General features: G+C 35.8%; 2 protein-coding genes across 6 annotated transcripts in view; both read right to left on the bottom strand.

Moving 5' to 3' along the window:
* MAPK14 (mitogen-activated protein kinase 14) overlaps positions 1-21,150 on the bottom strand; it is a 72,081-nt gene that overhangs the window by 30,427 nt on the left and 20,504 nt on the right. For all 5 annotated transcript variants that reach the window (XM_063096452.1, XM_063096451.1, XM_063096448.1 and 2 more), the window contains exons 2-3: positions 19,487-19,616; positions 9,829-9,887 (exon numbers count right to left, since the gene is read on the bottom strand). In XM_063096452.1, the coding sequence (XP_062952522.1) occupies positions 9,829-9,887; positions 19,487-19,616 (189 nt within the window). The remainder of the gene's footprint in view (positions 1-9,828; positions 9,888-19,486; positions 19,617-21,150) is intronic.
* Positions 9,366-9,729, bottom strand: LOC134377789 (large ribosomal subunit protein eL39). Its single transcript, XM_063096453.1, has one exon. The coding sequence runs from the start codon at positions 9,665-9,667 to the stop codon at positions 9,512-9,514; it is 156 nt and encodes a 51-aa protein (XP_062952523.1). The 5' UTR covers positions 9,668-9,729; the 3' UTR covers positions 9,366-9,511.

Here is a 21,150-nt window from a genome sequence, read left to right as displayed (position 1 = left end):
GAGAGAATGACCATTTTTTAAAAAGTTTCATAAACGTCACAGTAATCAGGTAAGCATAATCTCTGGATAATTTCCTTAACAATTCTCAATACTTACTATCAAAGTTAATCTTTAACCAACGAAGAAGAAAAGCTTAAGAACACAGCAATATCTGTCCTAATCATAGTCACTGTATTTTTTAACCACAAATTGACAAATAAAGTGACTAATATCAAACTGTTGGGAATAATTGGTTAATATTTTGAAATCAGGACTTTCCCCAGAAAATCTGTTAATGGTTGCCATAACCACAATATCAATTACGACAAATTTCAAGGCTCAGTCTGAGAAAGAGACAATTCAATTTCAGTCTTGTAAGACTGCTTTGCAAATAATTACGTTTTATCACATCAAATAGTAAAAGGGTTATTCTCCTCAACTTTTCTAAATAATTTTAAGAAGAGGTAAACATCATTTGTCTTAAAATAAAATCCCAAAGTCTTAACTACAGGTTAAGTATCCCTTATCCGAAATGCTTGGGACCAAAAGTGTTTGGATTTTGGATTTTTTTCAGATTTTGGAATATTTGCAGAAAATACATTATCGGTTGAACGTCCTTAATCCAAAAATCTGAATGAGCATTTCCTTTGAGCATCGTCAGTGCTCAAAAGTTTTGAATTTTGGATTTTCAGATGAGAGATGTTCAATCTGAACATCGCAATATGTCTGTGCTAGCTCACAAAGGTGTTAGGCAATATTCCTAATGCAACCATAGCAATGTCAAGTATAACTATTGTATTTAAATGGTTACTAGTGACATAAGAAATCCTATACAGCCAAAAGACCACTCACTGCACAGCCTAGTGGTGAGAGTGTGCTTTTAGTTAGAATATCTCACCACTGTGTAATTCCTTCCAAACCCCTTCCACATCAGAGACCACAAACATTTTATCACTAAAATTTCCAGAATGAGACTGCCAAAACATTATGTCTATATAGTAATAACTATCAAGCATTGCTAATAGGCTACAATGAAATTAACTGAAAAGGATTATTTACAGCAGAATTGTCTTACAGAAACTAACCTAATCACTGTATGTTGTTTCTATGAGACCCAAAGACCAATCCATGACCACTAATTGTCAATTTCAAACTCACGTACAGAAAGATTTCCAAAATAAATCTTGCAACAGGGGACAGAAGCAAGCATCATGTGAAGTTACTGTTTATGGAAGACACACCAAGTTCTAAAAATAGTCAACAGAATGGGGGTGGTGAATGCAGGTGAGCACATTTTGAACAAGTCAACTCCAAAAAGGACATTAATGCAGAGACACGTAATTTCTACAGTATTTGTTTCTGGGAAGCATATTTAATTACATTTTAGTAAAGACATGCCTAATATTGTCCATGTACATAGTGCCTAAAATAAATTAAGACAGGTTTGACTTGAGTGCAGTTAGAAAGCTATTAGTTCTCCCATCTTTAAAAACGAACTAAGTATGTCTGACTTTATTAGGCAAAAGGTTAAAAAGATGATTTCATGGTCTGATACAAATCTGTTTTTCACTTTTCTTGTGAAAATGGTCTCTTTTAAATATAATGGGATAAAGAGCATAAATCACACTTCTCAAAGTGACTCTTATGAGTAAAATGTACTGTACCAGCAAGAGGGCAGAACTCTACAAGTGGATTTCAGTACTCCAGACAGAGCTTCATTTATTAATCACTTCTTGGTTAACACCCGTTGTCAAGATGTCCCCCCACCCTTTAAAACATAAAACAATCAGAAAGAACCCATGTAGAAAAAAAAAAAAATCTTTTCTATACGTATAGAGTAGCATTTCTATTACTATCAGTCCTATTCAAAGCAATTATCAAAAGGCAAAAAGCATTTCTTCCATATTTAAACAAAGTATTTAAAACAATCACAGGGATTGACAATTTGTAACCACAAGTTTCTGAAACTCATCCAGTGATCCTTGGGATTTAACTATAGTCTATAAACATAGGAGACAGAGTGATTCCTTAAAAATAAAAATCAGATCATGTCACTCTTTTCCTCAAAAGGCTCCTTATTTCATTCAGAGTATAATACAAAAATCCTCTCAACGGCCAATAAAGCCCTACCTAATCCAGCACACTGCCCCCTATTATTTCTCGGATTTTATTGTCTACTTCTCCCCCTTGCTCTCAGCTATGCACACTGGCCTCCTTGCTCCAGTTCCAATAGAGCATGCAGTCAGTCTTCTGCCTCAGGACCTGTACGCTGACTGTTCTGTTGGCCTGGAATTCTCTTCCCCTAGATATCCATGGTTCTAATTGCTCTATTCCTTCAAATTTTTGCTCATAATTTACCTTCTCAATGAGGCCTATCCTTACCACTCCATTTAAAATTTCATCTCTCCCCCTGCCCTTAACTCCTAATCCCTCTTTCCTACGCTACCTTTTCTTTTTACCTATAGCATTATTGCCTGCTAAGATAATATATAATTTCCTTTTTTATATTCTCACCATTTATTGTTGTCTACCTGTATAATGTTCAAGGAGGACAGGGTTACTTTTTGTTCCCTGTAGTATCTAAAGTACCTAGAATAGCATCTGACGGATAGTAGCCACTCAATTACCGCTGAATTGAACTGAATGACTCAGGGCAACTCATACAGCACTACTAGTAAAACAAGTCAAGGGAACATTTTATTGAAATATGCATGCCAAAGATCGGATCTGGTAAGCAGACCAGACTGTTCTAACATAAGAAGTAGAAGAACCATTCAGTTGCCAAATAGACAGCTTTGCAGGCTTACTTCCCAACAAACTATTCTCACCTGAAGCAAAGATTACTAAAAAGTACCCTCTACATTACCTGCACTGACCTAACTACACTCAATATTTTACCATATGGTCTACATTATAGGACTAAAACAAAAACTAGTCGAAAGAGAGGGCACTGAGCATGCTATAAGACAACCAAATCAACCAGTTATAAACAGTGACAGCACAAGGTCATTTGTTCATCCAATAATTCCATCAACAAATACTTATTGGGCACTGGGGCTGCAGCAGTAGAAAAGACAGATAATGAATTTAGATGAAAGGAAGGTATATATAAATATATCACCATAATAGAGCATGATTAGCACTATAACAAGGGACATCAGCCTGGTAGAGAACACATGGGAGGGCTGCAACACAGACCTAAGGAGGAGTTACTTTGGGAAAGATTCCCTGAAGAACTCTAAGCTAGACCTTGAAGCTTCTGTACCTTTTTTAATCAGCTAATCTGAGAAAACCGTGGCATCTTGTGTCAGACAAAAACGGAATGATATTTTCTTAAAGAATGCGTAATTTATTTAGATTGCAAATGTGAATCCGTGAACACATCTACAAGGAGCTCTACCACCCACCACCCCCACTTCAGTAGACATCTCTGAAAAGAAAATAAATTGCAAACATAAATGTCAATACAGTTAACTTGCTCATCTTTCTAGACTGTGTCTCTTCCTTTATTCCCTATCTTGAGCACTCAGTGTAGTTTCAAAGAACGAAAGTATTTCTGTAAGCCCAAATAACTGGCCTGGGTATTTCTTTCAGTATGGAGGAAGGCATTATTTCCAAGCAGATGATGTTTACTAGCTAAATTAAGAAAACAACCCTATATACACACACACACCAAAAAACCAGAATTCATTAATACATAATTTTTGTCCAAGTACAACAGAAGTTATCTATGGTTATCTATTCCTTTACACTCTCCCTTCCATACAAACCTCTTTGCTGTACACTTTACACATTTCCTTCAGTCTTTGACTATTTTGGGATAAATTTCAGACTCTACATCCTATCTCTATCTATGTGTTTCTTTGGACACAGTTTCTTTAGAGGCTTTTCTCCACTAAGCTTCTCTAATATTCTGAGTTTACTCAGTACCTGTATGTACTAGACATTTCAGATTTGACTTGGTCCTTTAGTTATTTTAGGTAAGCATTTATGCTTCATTTCTATAATGAGACCACATGCAAGTGGAAGACAGACGGGCCTCTAGCTGGCATCTTACATAGAACCTAATACAGTATTTTCTCAATAAGAAGTGTTACCAGACTTTCAAATAATAATCATAGCCTTGGATCAAGAAAATGTGATGAGAAGTAGATTTAGAGCTAAAAGATCTGGATGGATGCAATTTTGTGTGTGATATGTAATTGGGTTCATCTCTCTCAACCTCAGTTTCCTCATCAGAAAATTAGAGATATTAATATCTACTTCACAGGGTTGTTGTGTCAAATGAGAAAATTTATATGAAAGCCCTTTGTAAACTGTAGGATGCTATTGAAAAAAAGATTTATAGAACTGCCCTCTCACGTGTTTTTTCAGTTTCCCTTACATGCATAAGACCATGTTTTTAAACAAAGGTCATGACTGTAATGTTGGCATAAATTCCAACCAAAAGAAAATTAAAGTTAGATATTAACAATAAGGAGCATCATCACATAAATTTTAGTTCCTGGAAAAGTCTTAAATCCATTTTGGATTTTCAACTAATATGCTCACCCAAAACATTTCCTAATGTGTTAAGGATCCAGGAGAAAAAATGCCTCTGCTAAAATGAAATATTTTTCTCGTACATTATGCAATATGTTTGTGTAGTGGAAACGGGGGAGAGAGTTGTAACTATGTCATCCCACATAAAAGTAAAATCTTTCATCCTTTTCACACTCTCCTCCCTGCCCCCCTGCAGTGCCCAGTTTTCTCTGTTCTCTTCTCTCGGGCAACCTCCTTAATAGGGCTTAGCTTATAAAGCCCCAGATGACCTAGTCCCTCCCCATTCCGGCATCATCTTTTGCCACATTCCACTCTGCTCCTACCAACCATGCCACCTCTGCCCTCAGCTCTCTTTTGGCCGCTGTCTGGACTTGCATTTTCCCCACCTTCCCAACTCCCATTATCCTTCAAGCTCGCAGTGGACACATCTCTTTTTGCGACGCCTTCTCTGAAAACACCCCACGTCTGGGTTAGGTGGCTGTTCTGTGAGGTCCTTTAGACTCTGTACCTGCCCTATCACTGCAATTCTTGCATTCACCTGTTCAAACAACAACTGAGTGCTTGTTACTGTTCTATAAGTATTAATGACTCAGCAAAGAAGAAAAAAAACTCGGCTCTAACAGAGCTTACAAATAGAGGGAGAATACAGATAATAACAAATACATGATGGTAAAATTTGCTAAGAACAAAGCAGGGTAAAGAATGGACCATGACACTGGAGGGACTACTTCAGCTACGGTGTTAAGGGGAAAAGGGCTTCTGATGAGGAGACCCTTGAGAAGTAGTCCTGAAGTTTCCTTCCTAAAGGAGCCAGTTATGTAGACAGGTGGGGAAAGTGTTCCAGGCCAATGTTAGAAACCAGTACAAAGGACAAAGGTCCTACTGGAATGTGGTTGTATTTGAGGAAGAACAAGAAGCCACAGTGACTAAAACGAAGAAAGTAGAAAGAGGGCCAGATGAGGTTAGATGATGTTACATGAGGAGAGCATGCACACAACCAAATCATGTAGGACCTCTCAGAACTTACCACACTGTATTTTGTTTGATCATTTAAACTGCTCTTCTCTCTCATTACGAGTTTCAACTCAATGATCAGGGATCATGTTTATCTTATTTATTGTTGTGTTCCTCAGAGACTAGTACTGTGTCCACCATAGAATGAATATTCAAATATTCATAGAACAAAATCAGGTTAAAATGTAAATCTGGAAATTTCCTTTATCAATTCAGTGACTTCAACACCTTCTATATTAAAATAAAACGCTAAACTTATTTGCTGAAACAGTCATTTTTAGTAAGTAGAAGGCTAAGCTAGGTGATCATCTGCCCACTGGCTTTCTTTAAAACAAAGGCTGCTGACTGACCCTGTTGTAGGTCTTCTGCTAGATCACAGTAGAATCCAAAACCCCATGTCCATTCCCCCCCTCAAGATCAAAGCAGAGATAAAGAATTTGGTATAAAAAGCCTGGGATAAGAAGTTATGAAATAAAGGAAAAAGCGGCAAAAGACTAGTTTCTGTTTTACCCATGACAATTCAGTTTTCCTGAAATTTAAGGAAATAGTTCTCAGGAAAAGTCCAAACACTCTTCATTGCCTACTAAACTTGATCACAGAACCACTACATTTAAGAAAAGGTAATACTGTAGTAGCACTAAGTTGACGCTTACTCTGGAGTTAGGTTCTAAGACTGGCTATTTAAAATTTCCACATCTCTATTGGTGACTAAAGGTCTGCAGCCTACATAGGCACATATATGCAGCCTCCTGACAAATATTACCATCAAGAAGGCAACAGAATTGTCCAAATAATTTCCAATCATTTAAAAGATCTAGATATATCTTTATGAAATTTTGCCACCTGTTACAATTATATCACGTGGCAGTCAAGAACAACTTGGTATACTCATCTTTTAACACCATATTTTCCAAAAACCATCTCCATCTGTTAGATTCAGTAAATGCACATTTTTCTAATGATCAAAACTCACTACTTATTTTTCCTTTCTCAAAGATATGGTTATTTTTCCTTTCTCAAAGATGTGGTCTTAAAAATGAAGTATGCAGGATGCCTACTAACCTAGAAATTAAAAACTCAGCAAAAAAATTTGAATTATATGATAAATGAAAAGTGGAACTGAAACATAAAAGCACAAATACGTGTAACACATGATTAAAAGTCAACTGTAAATCTGAAAAGTAATCAGAGATTTTGCTAATTAGCATGGAAAATTTATATTCAAAATTATAGCTTGTTCTAAACCTGTCTAGCCTTCAGCATGTTTGACTTGTCCAGAAGAATGGGTTTTTGTTTGTTTGCTTGTTTTTACTGCGAATTTGAATGCTTTTAGGAGGTACAGATATGCCTTACCACAGACCCTGCCACTCACAGTTACATAACACTCAGCCTCATGTTATTTGTCTGACCCTAAAGGTATTTAAATTTGCAAACCCTGCAAATGTTGGTAAAGATGTTTTGTCTCTTACACATATTCTGAAATAACTATAGTCCTGGACAAGTGCTAATTTTTTCAATGATTAAAAACATCACCAAAAGTACACTTGGGTTTATAATTCTATTTTCAGAGGCTTTCTGGGATTGAAAACACATTAGAAGTCAACTACCTCAGTTTTCATCATGTTACAAGGAAGCGTACTAGGCCTACAGATGTAAAGTGACTTATCCAAGGTCATACAGCCAATTGCTAACTTGGATACAAAAGAATTTTGAATTTGTTTCCCCCCGACCAGATTGTGACTTCATCAAAGGAAAGGAGTAGTGTATCTAATTATTCTAAGCCTTTTCTAACACTCTGGTCAGTGTTCTGCATTCAGTCTGTATTCAACAAGTAATACTGAGATTTGATTCTAAGAGATGAACTCATTTCTTATTAATAAAAAAAAAAAATCAGAACCCAGCTAGAGTTAAGCAGAAAGAACAGATTCCTACTCAACAACTGTGGTATTTGTTGAATGAATTAATGCATGAAGAAATAAATGCAACTTTAGTTCAGCAGGCAGACTTGTAGTTGTTTGGTTCTCACGTGGATGAAGGAGCCAAAGGCATACAATTCATAAAACTTAAACTTTTAAGGGGCTAGTTGGTTAGTTCAGTTGGTTAGAGCCACCTTGTAACACCAAGGTCAAGGGTTCAGATCCCCGTACCAGCCAGCCACCAAAAATGAAAAAAAATAATAATTAACCTTTTAAGTAGAGACCGGCCTTAATTAAGATCTTTTTACATAGGAAAATCAGGTTTGTAATCTATTTCCATAATGCTCGATTAAGTAAAAAATATAGTTTTTGCCCAAGTCAGCAAATCATCAATTCCTTTGTTTAATAAATCCACCTCATTATACCTAAAATTTTGGGATATAGCTCAGATCTGACTCAAATGTTGTCCAGAGTAATTCACAAACACATTACTTTAGCATTTCTTCCACAGGTAGGGAGAATATCAAAAACCATCATTCTGCAACACCCTCTTTTTCAAGCATAGTACACATGCCTCTGGCTAGCATCCAGTAATCTTTGGAAGCCGCCACATTCTGGTGCCAAGCAGGGTTGCAGAAAACAGAGCTGTTTTTAGTTAATGCCTTTTTTTCCTTTGCTTATTTCTTAAACTTTCATTAGCAGGCTCAAGGTTAATGCGGTTGGCGAGTTCTTGTACTTGGACCAGATTCTTCTCTGTCATGTTCCAACTAAGATCAAATGGTGGGAAAATTTTTTTGCTACCTTTCCTCCTTCTCTTTCCATTTCATCTTCTTCATTCCTTTCTTTCCCCCTTGCCTTAGACAGAACATACAATCTCAAACATATCCCTCTGTGTGTTCTGTGGAAAAGCAAATGGTGTTTGCACTCAGCCCAGGAAAAGGGTGGAGAGAAAGTGGTTAGGTTCAGCACTGTTGGGAGACAGTGGGGGTTAAGGAAGAGCAGCCATGATCTGCAGTTCTGCTTTGGCTTTCATAATAGTCATCTTTTCCACCTAGGAATGCCAAAATTTCAAAAAGACCTAATGCATAACTGTCTTTAAGGTGTCTATGAATTGGGGGTAGAAGGAGGTATGTTAATTCAGATACTGGAAAAGCTACTATAATAGAGAGCTCACACATGCATGGGAATATCTACTGGAACATGTCTTGTGCTCACACATGTGTATGCTGGACATGTAAAGGCATTAATGACCCATAGGATAACCCTTGCCAGCAGAGTTAGAAGCCAGTGGATAAATACTCCCCATCTGAGGTGCATCCTGTACAGCTTCTAAGACCTTGGCAATTTTCAGCCCAGTCGCCCACAGTGGTGACTAACTCAACAATGCACCCCTATAGTAGCTTTCTCTCCTTCCCTTTTCATATTCCCTAGCCCCTTACTACTGGTTCTTGAGAATCCCAGGCTCTGCTTTCCAGGGGGATCCCAGGCTAAAATAATAGAGATGGTCACAAAACTGGGAAAAGCAGCTTTTCTCAACAAAAATCTGATACTTCAAGGATCCGCCTGTAGTTCTATTCTAGTAGCACCTCTCTGAGATAACAGAGAGGGACAAGCCTATATAGAACTGGAGCTCCACTGCATTTCTTGAAGAGCACCATTAAAAGCTGGCACAAGCAATTTGAGAAGAAAAACCATAGTCAAAATTCCCTCTACTCTCTTTCCCACAGAACTCTTACAAAGACACAACACTGACTCTCCAAATGCGGCATGATGTGACTGAAATGACGGAAATACCAACACGCACCACCCATGATAGACATCTTCTGTATCTACCCACCCGCTTTCCTGAAGAGTTGGATAATAAGAATAAAGAATCTTTTTTTTTTTTTTTTTTTTTTGCAGTTCAAACAGAAGTTTATTTACTTGTAATTTATTACATGATTAATCCACTTGTGCAGAGCACAGAAATAAAGAATTTCCCCAATACGTGTCCACATTTTCAGCTTGATACGGTAACATGATTAATTGGTAAATATGTATGCCATCTCATGTGCAATTCTTTATAGACCCAGCTTGGTTCTTCTCCAATGTCTCCTCTTGGAGTTGTACCTGATTTTATTACCAGTTTTCATCCGAATCCACTGGGGAATGGGCCGATTTTGCTTTTGTTTCTTGGCCAGGAATCGTTTGATCCTGAAAGTCTTGTGAGAAGACATGGCGAGGAAGAGAGGGTACCGCACACACCACGATGGCGAAGAAAAGGGCTAAAGAATCTTTTTTTTTAAAGTGTGTATACTGCTGAATGGTTTACTAATAGAAGTGGACAGCTAATCTTCATCATCTAGCTGAGCAAGACAAATGCAAAAGATTTACTCACACATCATTGAATTCCTCCAGAGACCTTGCAGGTGTAAAAACATCCAACAGACCAATCACCTATAAGAAAACATAAAAATCAAACGGTAAGTAAATATTGAATTTACTATTGCAACCATCAGACCTTAACCATTTTAACAGAAACTAGTCCCAAATCCAGCTACCTCAGTACAATAACATCACATCATATACTTAATCACTCCAACTGATTTTCTACCCAAATTATGCTTTTGTTTTTACTTTGTTAACATTATTTCTCATAATAACCTATTTCAGCATTAAAAATCTTCATCTCTTTAGAATATACAGCCAATAGTTAATCTGAAGACAAAAGGATCTAGGATTCCTGCCTTACATATGTACTGCAGGTCTAATGAATTAACAAACAGGAAAAAAGAGTTAAGTCACGCTTCTACAGTTGTTAGTATTTTGCTCTTTAAAATGTATTTCATGAAAAACTTCCATGTTACTACATAGCTTTCAAAACTGACATTTGCAAAGCCCCAGAATATTCTCAGTATATTCTTGATATTATTCTCATAAAAAATCTTAATAAGATATTTTCTTAATCATTATCAGGTATTTAAATCAGACCATTTAAAAATAAAAAAGGCTATCTTTATACAAGGATAAAACAAAGAGCTATTTAATACTCAGTAATCCATTGTCTTTGAGCAGTTTTTCTGTTCATGAATTTATACTGATTTATCCACACACAGGCACGTTCTTCCCCCACTCCCTTAAAACCCAAACCACTCATTTCTACAAAGCTAGGCATTGAAAAGGCAAACAAGAAATAATATGGTTCATTTGTAATATGCTGTGATATTAAGATACACACAGTTCCTGCCTCATACCTCCCACACACCTTGTTACTTCCTAAGTGACTGCTCTCTGACCTTTTTCTGCCCTCCTGCTCCTTTTTCTCTCCAAGCAAGACTCTAATCTTCCCATGCCTTTCTACCTTGGAGCTTGCCATAAAGGAATTCTCTGACTTTGTTTGATAGTAGGTTATATGACCTCCATTTTGGAAGAGGTCCTGCCCCGTACCTGGGAGGATGCACAGACTGGCTAAGAAGAATCTAAACAGACAGGCCCTAAGAAGAATCTAAACAGACAGGCCTTGCTAGGTTTACCCACTCGGTCTAATAGCAGTAGATCATACCCTTTTTGTCCAATCACATTTCTACATGGTTGTCCATGCTCAATCATGATTAGGTAATGAAGCTTCCGTGAAAACCCAAAAACCCCTTCCCCCATACCTCACCCTGTGCATCTCTTCATCTGTACCTTTAAAACAAACCAGTAAACGTAAGTATGTGTTTCCCTAAGTTCTGAGAACTGCTCTGTAGATTAATTAAACCCAAGGAGGAGGTCATCGGAACTCTGATTTATAGCCAGGCAGTCAGAAGCATAGGTAAAGCAACACAATCTCCAGGTAGACAGTGCCAAAATTGAATTGGAGGACACCCAGCTGGTGTCCACTGCAGAACTGCTTGCTTGCTTGCTTGATGTGTGGAGGAAAACCTCTACCCATTTGCTCACAGAAGTCTTCTGTGTTGGTGTCGGTGAGTGAGAGTATAAGAAAAGCACTTTGGTTTGTTTATTCCTATAGCCTCATATGCCTAGTCAGATTTAAGGGTATCTGGATATGAAACAAGTGAAAGCTAAATGACCCTCATGAAAATGGAACCCATGACTGTGGCCTCACTAGCACGCTGTTCTAAAACACCAAGTTAAACAGCTCTGAAATATCAACACTCAAAACATTATCATGGAAAAGAGAACTTCTAATTAGAATGTTACTCTACTCATACAAATATCAGACTTTTTTTTGGTGCTGATAAAACCAAGGTCCAGGGTTCGATCCCTGTGGCCAGTCACACACGAAAAACAACAAAAACAAATATCAGACTTTTAAAAGCAACTCCAATTATACAGCCTTAACCTGAAACTGATGGGGGGAGGGGGGCAGTGCAAAGGGTGGGGAGGCTGCTTGGAATCAGATTTTCAAGTTCATGCAAATTGTTCCAAAGACAGAGATACAGAGTTACCTTTCAGATTCTTACCCAGGCAATTATATACAAGAAAACCAAAATTACCCATAACAGTACCACACATTATAACTATCGTTAACATTCTGAGATATATTCCTTTTAATTCTTCTGATGTATATAACTTAAATTGGGGTTATACTATGCATGCAGTTTTATATCCTGCCTTTTCACTTAACATGTAATGACTATTCTCATGTCTTTAAATATTTCTCAATTATATTTGTATATACCATATCTATCACTTCTGTATACGACTATTTAGCCAATTTCCTTTCTTTGGACATTTAAGGACATTTGCATATATATCTGCAAAAAGACATATTTTTTTTGTGCATCCCATATTTTCTTCCATAAAATAAATTTCAATAAATAGAATTACACAATTAAAGGACACCAATAAGGGACAGCCCGTGCCTCACTTGGGAGAGTGTGGTGCTGATAACACCACGGCCACGGGTTCGGATTCCCTATATAGGGATAGCTGGTTGGCTCGCTTGGAAGAGTGTGGTGCTGACAACACCAAGTCAAGGGTTAAGATCCCCTTACCAGTCATCTTTTAAAAAAAATAAAAATAAAAATAAATAAAGGACACCAATATATTTAAGGATCTTAATATTGTCAGATTGTCCTCCATAAAGTTGAAGCCAACTTACATTCCTACCAATAGTGCATCTGTAACCTTATATGGTACCCTCTGAATAGTGCTTTAAATTTAAGTAAAATCCATTTTCTTCTTCCTTACCCATCTAAACCATAATTGTTTCCCTTTAGTTTGGTATATGCCTGGCTTAAACCCTCTGGTCTTTTGATCACACTCTCCTACACCCACTTCTACTTAAGGTAGCTAATATCTAGAAGTCAATTTTATTCACCTGTTTGAATATTTTCTTATCATTAATTCTTGTTATGAGAGATGCTCCATCTCCTCAATATAATGAGAAATGTTTAGGACAATGTAAATTGTTTTACATTATTTTAATGAAAATCATCCTCATATCAAAATAAAATTAAACCATAAGATATCTGATTTACATAGGATTTACACATGTAAGAGTTTCCTCAAAGACCAAAACAAATATAAAATATTTTCAAATAAAAGCTCCAATTTCATTCTGCAAACAAAACAAGCATTTTGGAATCAAACAGAGATAAGTTTGAACCCACTATCAGTTTGTGATGTCTTGTATCGATGAGCGTATGTCTTTTTCATTCTAATAACCTCAGCAATTGGAATAGTGCCTGGCATACAGCAGGAGTTCAGTTAATACAAGGGTACATCAAAAAGTTCGTGGAAAAATAGAATTAAAAGATAATATGAATCTCTGTATATCCCTCATATTTGGTAAATAAATAATATTTGGCAAATAAATTTGGTGTCTTCTCTGAGTCCCATTTTCCTCACATGAAAGACATGGAGTTATCATTGCTTATTTTCACAGTACTGTGGGGAAGATTAAGGAGACAATGTATCTGAAAGTACCTAACAGGAAGGACTGACTCCATGTGGGTAAACAGAAAAAGCAGTGACTGTAACCCTTACAGTTTTATAAAGAATTACAAAATACAGCACATATAAGCAAAGCGTTTGAAGCACTATTCTAGTAACAGAATTTGAGACATAAAGCTAAAACTAAATCATTCAAATGATTAAAAAGCATGGCTGCAAGAAACAATGAACTAACTTGGAAAAATTAATAGAGGAAAGCAGACGAGCAAATACCCTACTAAATTTAAATTTCCTAAAAAGGAAATATTTATAATATTTACAATATTTAACACAAGCACATCAAAAACAACAGTTTTATGAAATTAAAACTACCCATGTTACATCAAAGTATTTTTAAATCTTTTGTGGGCTTTTACAAAATGCCCCTCCACCATTAATCATATTTATGGAATATTAATCATAAGGAAAATGATCTAAAACAAAAGTTTCCCAGCATTAAAATAGATTTGGCAAACACCTGAGGAATATTCCATAATCTATTCATTTCTCATTTCTTAAAGGGAAATTTTCCTTTAATTCAAGACATATTTTGGTTTATTTCCTTACTCCTTCTTCCATTATATGATTTCAGTCACCTAAAAGTAACCCAGGGATCAAATTTTTAGAAAAGACATTTACAATACAAATAAGCAGCAAAAATCCCTAATGATTATCCCACAATAGTCCAAAGGCTGACAAATAGAATACATTTTTATTAAATTGGCACGCACCCAAAAAGAAAACACTCTAACTCAGTGATTACTTACATTTAATGTCTTTCACACAAGCACACTAAAACAATCACTTGGTCTATCGTAAGGTTAAAACTAAGGCTCCCAAATAAAATTAATGAAAGATTCCCTTATTTTTATCTCAAAACATACAGTTCTCCAGGCCCATAAGTGATCAATCTTTGCAATATCTGCCCAGACAGTAAAAGGATGCAACTGAAAGTCTGTCTCCCTTTAATCTTTCTTTAGAGCAGGTATTAATGAGATCAAGGTCACAAGTTCAATCAGGAATGGGCCAGCTAACCTTGTTCAGAGAACAACTCTCACAGTCACAGAGGACATCTCCTAATTCAATCACCCACCTAATAAATGTATACCTGTCATTCATTATCACTAAAAGAAGAAATAACTCAAGACAAACTACTAATTTTGGGTCAGAGGCATTTTTAAAATGATCACATGTGCACTCTAGCACCTAAAAATTCTATTTGTTAACAATACTTACAAATTTCAAGAGTTTTAAGCTACTATTGCTGCTGTCTTTGGAGGCCTGGCAACTAGCTAAAAATTGGATGGTGACCCCAAAAAAGGTCATTTAAAAAAAAGAGGAAGAGGGGTATGAAAGAGAGGAATTCCTCTGAAAATCCTCAATTAAACTTATTGAAAGTCTTGGTTCTTTACTGAGAAAAACTACTTTTACATTGTAAGCACCTAACAAACGTTTGTAGAACAGACTGAAATGCAGGGATTTTTCTACATTGAGTCAAATCTTTTGGCCCCTTCCCATTCTCCCTTCAAACATTTGCCAACAGAATAGAGAACTATGAGACATTCAGCCATGTGCCTTCTTTTGTTCAAACAACAAACCACTACTATCCAGGTGATCCTACACTGCTAGAACCTAAATATCAATATAAAAAAAGATGGACTGCTAGGAAGCAAGCCACTTACACAACAACTTCTGTAAATTAAAGTCCTATTATTTAATACTATCAGTCCTCTTTTTGAAAGAGTCTTTGTAGCCTTTCCTAAATTACATCAATTGTGTCCCATCACTCTGTGGCCTCCCTACTTCCACAAGCACAGAATGGCCCAAATGTAGCCAGCCCAATATCACATAAGACATACCAAAGTATTTCATTTCAGAAAATTAGCCATAAAAAACTAAACATGTGTGTTTCTTATGATTACTAGAAAAGCCAAAGCATAGATTCAGATCACCCAAAATAAATTTGCCCTAAACAAGGGCTTAGGCAATCCTTATATTATATGTATGTGTATATATATATATATATATATATTTTTTTTTTTACCACAATAAAAACACAAATAAATAAATAAATAAATAATAAAAAGTAAATTAGCATTAATTGTCTATAAAGAAAAGCAAAACAATAAAGTGTAGCACTGGCAATATCCTAAACCAGATGTTCTTAAATGAGCAAAGGCTACATCAGTGGGATCCCAGGGCCTCTCAGAGGTGCTTTGGGGTTCCATAAATGTTCAACTTGCATTACATTTTCAAAATACTATTTATACTTAAAAAGCTGTGACAATGTTTCTGTCACATTTATTAATGTATAATGAAAACAGTATACACACTCCAATGTGTTAAAAACCAAATGTAAACACATATCAGTTTAGCTGCCAGGCCACTTTGATTTTATGCAGACCTAGGAATAAAGTTTCTCCTGCCAGCTTTTTCTACATATCTCAGCTTCCTATAAACATGCCACTGATTAGGAAGGCTGCAGCTCTGCACTGAGCTTTTAAAAAATTCAGGTTTGCACATAGCTACTCTCATAAAATTATGAGCATATTTCAAAAAGTTCATGGAAAGACTTATATTATCTTTTAATTCTGTTTTTCCACAAACTTTTTGAAGTATCCTCATATACCTAGGAATAAAGATTATCTATAGAAAATAGGATTTTCTCAATAGTATGCAATGAAAATAATACACGGAAATAAATAAAAAGCTGCAGCTGATTATAATGGCATCCATAATCCAATTATAAATTTAAGTCCTAATGTTCTCAATTTAGCAGAAACTTGTACTAATGAAACAAATATATATGAATAAAGAATCACAAACCTGCAATTTTTTCTTACTATAAAGAAAAAAATCCAATTATTAAAAAAGTCTGAATAGTCAAGTAATAAATTCAGACTTTGAATTTTTTTCTACACAGTGACAATCAATAGGACCAAAGGGCTGTAAAATCTCTATGGCCACTGTTTCTACAATACTACAAATTTCCCAGTACCTATCATACAGCAGTCACAGAAATTCTTCTTAACTTGATTTTAAAATTCAGAAAAATAGGCCTGGAAGCAGGCAAGAGAGCACTCCCAGGGTCCTAAACGAGGAGCCAAGGGCGGTACCCCCTGTCTGAAAGCAGGCAAGGGAGCATGCTGAAAACACCACTTCCACACAGGTGGCCCATCACAGCCACCGCCACAGACACAGCTGATGAAAAAGCAGCTTGATGCCACAGCAGCAGCCACAGCCACTGTGCAATGGCCCACTGGACACTTGCCTGCACTGACACAAGGAGAGTCACCAGTGGAGACCAGAAAAAGAGAACGTCTCTCTCCTCAAAGCCCACTCCAGAGTAACAGAAAAAGCAACTGACCAAATGACCAGACATCAACATAGAGATACTAGAAATATGAAAAACCAAGAAAATACACCACCACCAAAAGAATACAGTAATTCCTAAATACCAGACCCTATACAGCACAAAACCCTTGAAATGAGTGAAAAGGAATTCCGAGCAACAATCTTAAGGAAACTCACCGATATACTAGAAGACTCAGACAATATAGTGAAACAAGAAAAAAAGTCCAGGATATGAAGGAGGAAATTTACAAAGAGATTAATACCTTAAAAAAGAATACAGCAGAACCCATCAAATTGAAATAAAAACCCACTCAATGAAATAAAAACACAACCAATAATTTAAACAGCAGACTAGAACAAGCAGAAGAAAAAATTTCTGATCTTGAAGATAGTCTTTTTGAAATAACCCAGGTGGACCAAAAAAAAAAGGAAAAAAGAATTTTAAAAAATGAAGAAAACCCAAGAGAGGGAACAGACAACCTTAAGTGCACAAACATTCAAATCATGGGTGTTCCAGAAGGGGAGAAGAAAGGAAAAGGCATGGAAAACCTATTCGCCAAAATAATAATGGAAAACTTCCCAGGTATAGGGAGAGACATGGACCTTAAGATCCAGGAGACTCAAAGATCCCCAAACAGAATCAACCCAAAAAGATCCTCTCCAAGACACATTGTAGTCAAACTGACAAAACTGAAAGACAAAGAGAGAATCTTTAAAAAAGCAAGAGAAAGGTGTCAAGTCATCTATAAGGGAGCCCCTATCAGACTAACAGCAGACTTCTCAACAGAAACTCTACATGCTAGAAGAAAATGGAATGATATATTCAAAATACTAAAAGAAAAAAACTACCAGCCAAGAACACTATATCCAAGGCTAATCTTCAAAAATGAGGGAACAACAGTGTATTTTCCAGACAAAGAAAAGCTGCAGGAGCTCACCACCACATGACCAGCCCTACAAGAAATCCTCAAGGAAGTCCTGCACCTGGAATCCAAAAAATGCTAATCATTATCACAAACACACAAAAAAGAACAAATCCCACTGGTAGAGCAAAAATGCAAACAAGAAAGAGAAAGAAACTAAATCTTACCACAACAAGAAGCCATATTGACAACATAATAACGCTTCCATTTTATTTCTGATTTTAGTAATTTTGGTCTTCTCTTTTTCCTTCGTCAGTCTAGATAAAGGTTTACAAATTTTGTTGATCCTTCTGAAGAACCAATTTTTGGTTTTGTTAACTTTCTCTATTGTTTTTTAATTCCCTACTTCATATATTTGTTGTAATCTTTATTTCCTACTTATATTTGCTTTTGGTTCAGTTTGCTCTATCTACTTTTTCTATGTTCTTAATGTAGAAGTATGCATTACTGATTTGAGATTTTTCTTATTTTTAATATAGGTGTTTACAAGTATAAATTTCCCCTAGCACAGCAAAATAATAATAATAATAATAATAATAATAATAATTTGGAAGCAATAGGCTTCTAAAATGACAAATTATCTCTGAATTTCCATCTGTACCTCTAACATTTTTTTATTTTCCTTATATGTTTGTATTGCTTGAATGTTTAGTAGAAGCCAACATTAAATGGATGTATTTATTTTGGGAAGTTTTCTTTTTGATTAAATTTTGAGGTAGCAAAATTGAAAAAAAAAGAAATGCAAATATTATTGAAAGATAAAAAATAGACTGTAGTATTTAATTATAAATGTTTACATGTCATTCACTATGTCACTGAAAACAATGTGATTGTTTTGATTCAAATAAAATTCTTAATTAAGAAAAAAAGATTTATTAGGGTGGAGGAGGTGATCTCATTTTTCCCCCCATATATGTTTTCTTTAAACTTTTTATATTAGTATTATTGTTATTATGATTTTTTATTTTATTCTTGTTCATAATTTTGGAGATTTTCTTCCTCATCAAATTTTGTCTGGCAAAATTATCATTTTCCTTTGTATTCAATATCAAAAGATAAAAAGAATTCCCAAGTGGGATTTGAAAAATAAAGCTCATATCCTAAATTGGAAAAAAAAATCAGAAAAATAAGTGTCTTCAGTCAATTGTTTTTTCACTTTCAGTTAATATTACAATTATATCTACTTACCTACTATATTAGGATTTGTAAGCACTCCTTTGCAGAATGGCATTGTTCTCAAATTACCAAATTGATTGAAAAGAAAAAATTATATGTAACTTAAACGTCTCTATCACATTTATTAAGAGACCTGAATCTGGAAAAGCTATCTCTTCAAAAAGGTTAAAAAGAAAAATCATAATATTAAAATAAAGTATACATAAAATAACAGCCATCTTTAATAAGATTTTCAGTGAGCCTAAGGTACTCTTCCTCAAATATTTCCAATGAAATAACTCAAAATAACACAAAAGAGGCATGGACCCTCATATTCTGATAATATAGACTTAAGCAAACCCACCAAAAAATAGTTTCTTTCCAATATTTTCTCTTAAAAATTCTTCTGAATTTTGTATTGTACTTCATAATATATCCTTTTTTAAGAATTTTTAAAAATGCTCTCCTTCTAAAAATCTTTGAGTAAAACTAGAACTCCAGGAAGATGCACCATTTTCATTCCAAGGCTTTGACCTGACATAACTCAGTAGCCACTAATACCCCAATATGAAAAGCAAGTACCAAAGTTTGATGCACTCCAATGTATTTCCATTTGCAGTAATTAAAACACAACTTTTTCCAGTCTACTCAAAAACAGAGTTTATCCTTGAATGAATAACTTACATTTTCGTGTTTCATATGTTTAAGTAACCGCAGTTCTCTGTAGGTCCTTTTGGCATGAATGATGGACTGAAATGGTCTGGATAGCTTTTTCACTGCCACACGTAACCCAGTTTTTGTGTCAAAAGCAGCACTAAGTGAAAAAAAAGAAAAACAAACAAGAAAATTCCACCATTAAAAGTGCTCTAAATACCAATTTTGAGTATTTGCAAAGCTATTTCATTTCCAAATGAAATGGGTCTATAACAAAATACAAAAAAAAAAGTGTAGAGATAAAAACTAAAATGACTTATAATCCCACTAGCCAAAGAAAACTTCTGTTATGTTTGGTGTCTTCTTCTAGTTTTTTCTAGGCATCTAAATGAGGAGTCGGCAAATCTTTTGCATAAAAGGCCAGATAGTAATATTTTAGACTTTGCAAGCCCTAAGGTCTCCATTGCAACTACTCAACTCTGTGGTTGTAGACAGAAAGCAGCCAGCTAACAAGTCAAAAAACAGGTGTGGTTATGTTCTAACAAACATTACAAAATTTACAAAAATGGGCAACCACCCGATCTAGATGAACCAGCAGACTAATAAATAAAGGGTTGGATTCTGTCTGCCTTCTCTGCTGAGGCCTCACTGTCACCTTGCCACCATACGCCATCTGATCAGAGTAGAGGCATCAGAACCTACCGTGTTTTCAGGACAATGAGTTGGCACAAATATTTCTTGAGTACCTACAAAGTATCTGCCACATTCTAGAGGCTGAGATACAGTAGGAAACAAGTCAACAAATCCCTGTCCTCAGGGAGTGGGGAAGAGCAGAATAAAAAAATAATTTCAAATAGTGATGAATACTATGACTGAATAAAACAGAGTGATGGACTAAACAAAGCCAGTGGGGTTATGCTACTTCAGCCAGAATTCTGAGAAAGTACACTTGAGCTGAGAATTAAATGAGAAAGTAGCCATGTAAAGATATAGAGAAAAACAGCTTCAAGCAGAATAATAATGGTAATATTAACATTTATTGAATCTTTACTGCATACTAAAAACTGTTCTAAGCCCTTTAATTTTTTTTTTTAATTAGCCCTTTTAATTCCCCAACACCCCTATGAAGTACCATTATCATTCTCCCATTTACGAATAAGGCAACTAAAGTACAGAGAGGTTAAATAACTTGCCATAGCAGAGCAGGGAGTCTGAATCCAGAACTCATGCTGTTGACCACTTGGCTATGCTATCTCTCAGAAGAGCAAGTACAAACAAATGAAGAAACAGAAGTAGGAAAAGTATGGCATGCTGGAGCGACAAAAAGAGGAAGATGGCCTGTGTAGATGGAACACAGGGTGAAGTGGAGAGTAGAAAGGGACAAGGTCAGAGATGTAGGCAGAGGCTATATCATATAGGACATCTACAGCAAAAACTTTGAGGTGTATTTTACTTATTTTTACAAATTGGGCTAATTCCATCATGCCTCACTCTCATGTTTATCTCAGTCTCAAATGGGCATCTAAGACTTTCTGGTCATCTTTTATCACCAAACTTTCTTTTACGACTCTGTAACTAACTCTAGTTCCCCTCCCTTCACTCCAAATCCTTACACTATGCCCTCACTCTTCAACTCACAATTTGTAATAAACTGTAAATCTTCAACCTCTTTTCTGAGCTTCCCTTCCATCTCC

The sequence above is a fragment of the Cynocephalus volans genome, chromosome 5 (genome assembly GCF_027409185.1).
Source record: "Cynocephalus volans isolate mCynVol1 chromosome 5, mCynVol1.pri, whole genome shotgun sequence".
NCBI lineage: Eukaryota > Metazoa > Chordata > Mammalia > Dermoptera > Cynocephalidae > Cynocephalus > Cynocephalus volans.
The sequence above is the reverse complement of the archived record's forward strand: the minus strand, read 5'-3'. Positions and strand labels throughout refer to the sequence as shown.